Below are 9,886 nucleotides of genomic sequence, written 5' to 3'. Positions count from 1 at the left end.
ATTAGTGGGAATCATTTGGTAGCCAATTTCCTCAATTGCAAAACTTTGCAGTTAGAGTCTTCAACCAAAATTGCATTCCTTTTAGTTGTGAGCACAATTGGTCTATTTTTTAGTGGATTCACACGAAGAAGAGAGTTCATTTGGAATAAAAACAGTTGAATGATCTCATTTTTGTGCATTACAACCTTTGACTAAGACGCAATTAGTTGATGAACAAAAGACCTGATCTAGATCACATTATGTTCGAGGATATTGATCCAACATCAGAATGGGCGAAGGCGACTCAACCAACTAATTTTGATCCTGAATATGATATTGACGCCATAGAGTTAGGGGGGTTGATCGCAATGCATATTTGGTAGTTCCAGTGGAACTAGAACTAGTAGCTCAATCAAGCAAAATAAAACAACCAATGGAAAGCACTAATCGTGTAACTCGACTAACTCATGCTTATGTTAGATCTAGTTTTGTTGTAACTAGTACTACTGAGGTTGCAACTATTCCTCAGACTCTAAGCCAGATGATGTTTATGTAGCTCCTATTGATGATCCATTGTTTAGTAGTGGTGATGAGTTTGACAGGGAGTGATCATGTTGATCATTGATATGTAGACTTGTAGTAGGCTAGTGGTCTGGTGGCTTATAGCATTGTTTTTCACTCTAGAGCCCATTTAGAGCCTCGATGATTATGTATTTTGTTGTTGATATGTATTACACCCGGTGCCCTTTTGATCTATTCATCCTTACATGGTATATAGATGAGCAAACTTTGCATATTTTGTCTCTAATAGTTTGGAATCATGGCTTTAAATTTTATAAATAATTTTTTCATTAAAAAATCATTATTTAATGTATGTTTTTAAATGCCAGTAACTCATTGAGATCTTACCAATCCTATTTTTCTAGTTCTGGTTCAAAAACTGGTTTGAAAGGTGGATCGAGGTGGTTACTAGATCTGGTTTTTAAAACCATGTTTTTCCCTTTATCTTAATTTCATGGATAAGTTTGCGTATGGATGATTGTTGTGATATAAAACATGTTTTAGTGTCTTAAATTAAAATCGAAATTTTCTAGACTTAATGCCATTTACATGACTATAAAAAATCCTAGAGATGAAAATTTTCCCAAACAATGGATTAGTAACTCACTTTTATGGATGAGGAATGATACATATGGTTCTTATAGACTAAATCAAGATTTAAAGAATGGTTTTCTTCCTAATTTTAGTATCAAAAGTTACTTATATGCACACAAACCATAATATATTCCCACAATATCTAAATTTAAACCATAATATATTCCCTCAATATCTAAATTTAAAGCATACTAAAAAATAAAAAAGCAAAATTTCATAGGTTAAAGGTGATACTAACCATTCTTATGACCTAATTAAACCATCATTTTAAAGCATATTCCTTGGATTATATATATATATATATATATATTCAAAAGTCATATAAAGCGTCATTATTATGCTATAAAACATACATATGAAATATTGTTTTACGGAATAAATTAGGACCCAATTTCATAGGTTAAGGCTATTATATATAGAATTTTTGTGTGCTCTATATAATATAATTTTTTCTAATCCATGTAATATACTCCTCAGTTATGAGTTTTAAAAATAAAATTGTTTCACAAAAAGTTATAAATTAATTCTAATGTAAGAAATAAGTAAGGCTGTACTTTATATATATATATATATATATATATATATATAACTTAAAAAATTTTATTTAAAACACTTTTTAAAATTTTATTAACTCCAAATTAATAAAGAAATGAATGGATTTTATTGAAATTATAGAAATATAGAAAGTTTATAATTATTAATATTTTACTATGTACGAGTTTTAACATATTTTGAAATTCTTTTGTAACTAGTAGACAAATGGTGAAAATAAATGTAATTAAGAATTCATTTACAACACAATGCCATGTAAATAGTTGCCCACCATTTTCCATGCAAATAAATTCCTTTACAACAAAATGCCGTGTGGATAGTTGCCCACCATTTTTTATGCAAATACTTGTTTAAATTATGGTGGGAAGCTATCCACATGGCATTCTTGCATAAAAAATGGTAGGCAGATATCCACATGGCATTTTTTTATGCAAAATTATGATACTTGGTGAATAATTTTTTTTTTTAATATAATTTTTATATCTCATGATTCAATTTAAAACCACATTAACTAATTAGAAAAAAAATACATTTAATTTTTATTTTTTTTCGAAATATTTAATTTAATATATATATATTTTTTAACTTTAATAAACGTTTAAAAATATTTAAAAAACAAAAAAATATTTACAAAACAAAAAACAATAAAATCTACTTCTTTTCCTTTTTTATCAGGTTAAATCTTTTTGAGAAAAAAACCATTCACATAAAATGTCTGACTCAATTTCAATGGTTATATGTGGAGATTGAGCCAAAGACTTCTGATTCTATGCATTGTAATTTATGAAGTATATGTGGAATAGTTCGGTTGAATTGGAAACGAACTCATTACATAGAATTAAAATCTGATCCTGCACCAGATGCATCCTCTCAAGTAAGTTAGTATCTTGCTGGTTAGGTAAAAAGCCTTCTAGCACTTTTAATGTCATTATTAAACCAGTAATTCTAACTCGCTATGAAGTAAAGATTTGAACAAACCACAAGACGCTGAGTTGGTCGTTCATAGTTGTACATTACTAACACAGAGCATACCACGAGTGCACTTTGGAGCTCAAGTAGGCATACAAATGATTTCCCTCAATATCAATAATAATATGGAGAGTGAGCTGTGTTTAAAGGATAAAAAGTTACCTACTCACTTCAATCAAGCAGAAGTACCCAAAAAAATCATAAAATATAATATATTTAATCAAACCAGCATGTTTGTATGAGATGATTTAGTGGTTGATATAGTGGGATATTTTAGATGTTAATTTTTTACTTGGTTTCAAATCTTATTGTGACATCTTTGGCCCCTTGTGATAAGGCTTTAGGAGTAGGCTTTCTCATTCTTGTGGAGTGCAGCCACTAGATAGTCTTGACTCTTGCTAGGTTATAATGACAACCACTAGATTTGATCTTGGGCTTTGCCTAGATCATTCTGGCCAAGTATTTTTGGCTCTTGCGAAGTTATAAATTCCTGGTATATCTAGCTTACAGGTTGTTGGCTATACTCTTGGTGTTATAGTAACAGTGTCTAGATTTGCTTATATGCCTTGGAAAGTACTCCCAATTTACTATGGTAAGAAAAATAAAAAGGAGAAAATTAACACTAGCAATAAGCATAATTACCAAATTTAGTCAAATAGATTTGAAGAATGGGAAAGTTCTACAATTCAGTTTGATTGGGCCTCTTAAATTACAAATTCAATTTGGAATGAGTGAAAAAGTTTAGCAAGTTGTCCTCCATTTTATTGAAAGAGGATTTTGTGAACATTTGTTTGACTTGAGTCCCCGTCTCTTGAACAACACTTATGATTATGATAAATAATATTGTTTGTTTGTAATAAATTTTTTTCATAATTCAATACATTTTTCTAAGAATTTTGTTGGAGAAATAAATCACATAATTTCGCTTTTTGAATAATAAAAAAATGTCAAAAACAATACTATAAAAATAACAAATTAAATTCCCAAAAAGTAAACAATAAAATAAAATTAAAACCATAATAATACTTGCTATATAATTGATATTATTAAATTCAAAATTGATTATTAATAAACTATTCTTAATAAAAATTTCAAATGCCCCATCTCATCATTTTTCTGATGCATATTTGACAATCCATTTTTAAGGGGAAAAAACACACTCCCATCCACTCGCTCAACAGGATAGCTATATCATCTTTCTCATATGAAGATATCTTCCTCACACTGTTAAAATACCATGTTATTTGTAACAAATCAAAATATTTAATAAAAAAGTATGCCCTTCTTCCATTAAAGTTGGAAGAGTTGGAAAAATTAGTTGTGTGTCATGGAATAATAAGTAGATATTTGAGACAGAGGTCACTTATCGTCCTAAAAAAGATACAACTTTATGTGTCTCTTTCTGTCTATAACATTATTTACAGGAATAACATTTCTAATTACAGGAATAACATTTCTATCCAAATTAACACTAACCAATGTCTCAAGCTACAAACTCCAAAAAGGAAAAGACAGTACACAAAAACAAAGCAAAACAATCATTTGGAAAATGAACAAAAGAGCTAAGAACACAATTTTTTTTAATGAAATTTTAGAAAGTGACATATTTTAATATTTGTAAACTGGATAGTAACAACATTTCTACCCAATTAACACTAGCCAATGTTTCAATGCAAAATAAACCTATAAAAACACTCCAGCCAAAAAATAAACGTAAGAAAACAGTGTAGCCAAAAAAAGCGCTGAAGAGAGAAAATTGTAAACTGGATACTAACAACATTTCTGCCCAACTAACACTAGCCAAGGTTTCAAACTACAAAATAAAGATAAGAAACTGTACAGCCAAAAAAAAGGTAAAAACAGAGTAATTGAAAGAGCTGAGAACTTAGTAAAATTTTTAAAATGACATATTTTAGTATTTGTAACCTGTATGCTGCCAATAATTTTATTTTGAGATAGACAACATTGACATATTATTGACATATTTTTGAATGAGGTGGTTTCCTTAAATATTATTATTATTAATAAGTAGGTTTTTGTTTAGAATAGTTAGAAATTGTAGATTTTTATTTTATTTTGCTCAAAATTTTAGTTTTATATATCTTTAGAATACTTAAATATATAAAGTTTTTCAAAAAAACTAAATTCAATTTTAAATTCAAAATATCTGCACAATTTTTACATTAAATTTAATTAATTAATTTTTTCTACATCCATAAATATAATCTAAATAATGGTACGATAAAATCTTACAGCAATCATTTTATTAAATATTAAAAAAATATTTAAAATATTTAACAAAAATACCAAAACCACTCTCTATTTAAACCCTTCTTAGTTCAGCTCAAAATCACTAAAGAAAAATTGCAAAGATATATATATTTGTGAAGTTTAGAAATCTTGGCCAATTTTATTAGTCTTCAATATGCTGTCTGTAAAAAGTTTTTTAAAATATCCAATTTCTAATGATTTTATGTAGTGTCTAAAGAATTTTGACCATTTTAAAGGTTATAGTGTACAAAATGAAAATTGGTAAATTTATTTTAGAAAAAGAAATGGAAAATCAGTATTTTTGAATGTTAACCCTAAAATTTGCAGACTTTCATTTTATGTTTTTAATTGTCCATTATGGCAAAAAAAAAAAATATCAAATCAAGTTTTTTTTTGGATCAATTAGAATTCAAGGAAACCATCTTGTTCCTCATGAACCATTATGTGTACCTGATTTCTCATTAATAATTTCTGTCAATATAACTGTCTACCTTAGCTTTGCTTCAATAAATTGTTCTCATCTCTATGCAGTAAGTCAAGCTATTACAAATATCAAAACAAAAAATAAACAAAACCATGTTTAAAAACTTACTGATGTCTGAAATATGCAATCTGTAAAATGTTTGACCATATTTTTTTTGGTAATTTTTAAATAAAATAATTTTATCAAAAAAATGAGTGAAACAATTATTTAAAAAAAATAAAAATGGATTATTTTTTAGGAAAAATATGCAAAATTGTTTTATTTTAGAATATTAACCCCTGACTTTACTAATTTCATTTAATTTAATTTTTTAATTTTCAATTATAAAATAATTCTAATCCAATATTTTTTATCAATAAAAATTCAAGGAAACATCGTGTTCTTCATAGATCATCATGGTGTGTGCCTTATTTTTCATAAATAATTAGTCTCCATATAACTCTCCAGCTTAGCTTTTTGTCAATAAATTACTCTCATCTCTATGCTGTAAGTCACGGCATCACAAATAGGAGAGTACTAAGGAATTGTCAAATTATGTTTACAATTCAGACAGTTTCCATCTTCTTATTTTATAATACATACAAGCTACCTCTCTGCATACATGGAATACATGTTCCATAAAATACAAACCCTTTACATAATATTGATGGACCACCCTGCCACTACAATCAGCAACTTTATGCAAATGCGGCGGAAAAACATTTTCATGGAGAGACGTCAACACGCCAGAGCATTGCCTTTACCCATTCTGCACTGTGTAAAACCCCAAGCGGTGAAATCACACTACTGTCTGAGATATGCGATATGCGGATTACTTTAACCTAACTAAGATAAGATATATATTACTCTAATCTAAGAAATACTTATTAAGACATGACGTTCAAAACTTATTGCTCAGCTGATATGTGGTTGCACTAGTGTAGTGCTAATCCCTTCAACAAAACGGAGGACGGAAAATGGCGCGAGGAAGAGAAAAAATAAGAGCCCTTTTAGGACCAGGCCAGTAAGCACCTGGTGGAGGAGGAGAAAATGGATTAAATGGATGTCCTGGCGGAAGGGGGCGCGAATGGGTCAAATGGAAGCGTCGGCGGCCGTGGAGGAGGTGCATACGGATCAGGCCCAGGATTAAATGGAGGTCCTGGCGGAGAAGCTGGCGCGAATGGGTCAAAAGGAGGGGTCGGCGGCGGAGGAGGTGCATACGGATCAGTCCCTGGGTGTGGATGTGGGCGTGGCGGTGGCGGAGGCGGAGGGGCGTACGGATCAATATGAGGCCGTGGGTGTGGGTGTGGGCGTGGGCGTGGCGGTGGAGGATGTGGTGCGTATGGATCAATATGAGGCCGTGGGTGTGGGCGCGGGCGTGGCGGTGGCGGAGGCGGAGGCGGAGGCGCATATGGATCAATATGAGGCCGTGGAGGTGCGTATGGCGGGGGCGGTGGCGAAGGCGGCCTATACATGATTGCTGGAAACACGGTTGGCACCAAATGTATGCGCAGGCTACTGCATATTTAAATGAAGAATTCTATGAATATATATAGTAAACTTGGAAGCGAAAGAATGAAGTATTCTATGAAGTTGCAGGTGAAGGAACGATTCGTGTAGTGGAAGCAATCCAATTGAAGCGACTGTAGCCCGGAGAATCGAATAGATTACAGAAGATGTTCCGAGAATCAGTGATTGATGGTAGCCCAATCTGGTACGAGTTATTATTCTTTTATTTTTTTCAATTGAAAAATTGTGCAGCACCTCACAGGCATATGGCATATATAGTTATGTCAACCACTGGACCATAAAACTTGTAAAACTAAACTTTCCTTAATAAAACTTGTAAAAATCAACTATTGGACCACATCCATAAAACTTCCACTCATTATTCCTTTGCTATTCGTAAAAGAAAGTAGTAATTGGAAAATGCTTTCACACTTTGCACGTCCTGTAACTAACCCAACCCTTTAGATGAACGGACCATTGGAGAGATTGTGGCATTGCGATAACAAAGACGCTGAATGTTGACATATTGGTGAGATTACGCCATTGTGACTATGGCAATGACGCTGCAGGTTAAGATAATTATTAATTTGACTCTAACTTTATTTCTAGATTTTAAGAATATTTTGAAATTAGGAAATAAAAGTAAAATTAATTATTTAACGTGGTGGGTGTTTTTATCAAATTCTTAAAAACCCTATCAAATATATATATCACGAATTTATACTAGAAATTTAAAAGAAGAATACCAAGTACGAGGAATGTAAGGGAATATAAAATACGAGGAATATAAGAGAATAATATCAAAGATAAGATATAATAATGTTTCATATATTGATTTCAATATATTCACTGAATAAGCTTTTTAGTGTGTCATATCAATTTAAATGGTTGTTTTTTTTTCAACCGTTTCCTTGCTATTAATTATATTCACTGAATAAGGTTTTTAGTGTGTCATATCAATTTAAATGGTTTTTTTTTTTCAACAGTTTCCTTGCTATTAATTATGAGCCATTATTAATGAATAAATTAAACTAAATTTTGCAAATATAATTTATTAATAATTTCTAAGATCTTCGTTCATGCTATTTTTTGTATCATAATTTTGGTGGCTCGTATTGTCTCTGTTCTAGGAGGCTCGCATTATAATTGTTGGTTAATATCACTACGTAGAAGACCTTAATCTCTGTTGACGAATGTCCTTCCTTCAAATACATAATATATATATATATATCACTTTGCAATCCACATGTTGAAGATAATGGAGAATATCCTAGAATAGGTAGAGTTGGCTCACATAGCCTCAGGATAGGAATTTGTTTCTATTTCTTAGGATACTATTCTAACTTCCATAAAACCATGTATTTATTTAATGCGTAATGTTGATGAACAATGTAGAGTGTTCTGTAGAGCCAAACTCTCCTAGTTCAGACTCTCTTTCGTAGAGCTAACCAGTGGGTTTTATTTTAATACAAACATTGCCATTTTTATCATGGTATCAGAGCGTCAGGGTTGAGAAACCTGTACGCTGGCTGATGGGTGGTTCTTTGAACCGAGATCATCGCAGCTCTGAGGCAGATAACTACGACGCTTATGAAATCATTGCTGGAAAGGCGTGTACCTATGCGACGGGGGCACTATGACACTTCGCGCATATTTTTCATTGCAGATCGTCACAATAAAGACATGTACCTCTATGAGGGCATTGCAGAACAGACAGAGACTTCTGCGACGATCGAGGAAAGCCAATAACAAGGTTGTGGTTGCGTGAGGAAGCCAAGAACAAGGCTGTAAGCTATCAGAGAAGCTACATGGGAAGCCAATAACAAGGCTGAAGCTGACAACCGGAAGTTGTCTGGAGGCTGAGAAGGAAGCCACGAAGATCTGTGTGTGTGTTGCGAGATCGAACAATAGTGATCTGTGTCTGTCTCGGATCTAGGGTAAATTTAACATCTTTTACCTGTCGAAATTTTTTTCTAAATCATCAAGATGAATAACAACATATTTGAAGCATGCATGAACGAACATAACAAGCTTGATGGTTCCAATAACGTAAATTGGAAATTTAAGATGCAGACTCTGCTTAAAGCGCAGAGTGCTTGGATGATTGTGAATGGGGATGAGCCAAGGCCCGCGGCTGGATCAGCATCGGTCCTAGATTAGGAGAAACAAGAAAGCAGAGCAAGGACAATGTTAAAGATGTCAGTGAAAGATTGTATTATACCACACATCAGAGAAGGTAAGTCAGCTAACGAGATCTGGGGAATTCTGAAGGAATTGTACGAAATTAGAAATTCAAATCATCTTTTGTTCCTCAAGAATAAGATTTTGTCCATGAAGATGGAGGAGAATGAAATGATTTCTTCATTTGTAGCAAGGATCAAGGATCTGAAAACCAAATTATCAGATATTGGTCATATAATGGACGATACATATCTTGTAACCATTACAATAAATGGTGTCACTAATGACTATCAGATGTTCATCATTGGGATCAATGCCAGAGAAAAGATCCTACATTTTGAAGTGCTGACAGGTATACTGATGCAGGAAGAAGAGAGGAGATCGACTCTGAAGCTACAGGTTTCCGATCTTGCATTGGTGGCGAGGAAGAACTTCTACAAAGGGAAAGGAGATCCACAACAACAAAACGAAGCAAGTTCACATAAACAACCAAATCTGACTCAAGGTATGCATCCCAATAAAAACTACTCTGAAACTAAATGTTTTTATTGTGGAAAATTGAGTCACATTTCCAGGGAATGTGGGAAAACAAAATATCATGAAGAACAACAGAAGCTAAAGAGACATGCAGGTCATCTTGCGAATGGTGATCAGGTGCGGAATTTGTGATTGTTCATGGCAAATCGTGATGAAAATGTTGATGCAGACATTTGGTATGTAGATTTAGGAGCGTCAACACACATGACAGGGAATAAGCATTGGCTGGAGGATTTTAAAGAGATCAACGAAGGCGCACAGATTTACCTA

At 32.4% G+C, this 9,886-nt stretch overlaps 1 protein-coding gene across 1 annotated transcript; it reads left to right on the top strand.

Moving 5' to 3' along the window:
- The first annotated feature begins 5,820 nt into the window (after nt 1–5,820).
- On the top strand, nt 5,821–6,930 carry LOC149169624 (uncharacterized). Its single transcript, XM_089427133.1, has 2 exons — nt 5,821–6,454; nt 6,546–6,930. The coding sequence occupies exons 1-2, from the start codon at nt 6,449–6,451 to the stop codon at nt 6,864–6,866; spliced, it is 327 nt and encodes a 108-aa protein (XP_089283259.1). The 5' UTR covers nt 5,821–6,448; the 3' UTR covers nt 6,867–6,930.
- Nucleotides 6,931–9,886: the final 2,956 nt, after the last annotated feature.

This window comes from Pinus tabuliformis, chromosome 4_2 (genome assembly GCF_031772625.1).
Source record: "Pinus tabuliformis cultivar Carrire ecotype Pingquan chromosome 4_2, CPIR1, whole genome shotgun sequence".
NCBI lineage: Eukaryota > Viridiplantae > Streptophyta > Pinopsida > Pinales > Pinaceae > Pinus > Pinus tabuliformis.
The sequence above is the reverse complement of the archived record's forward strand: the minus strand, read 5'-3'. Positions and strand labels throughout refer to the sequence as shown.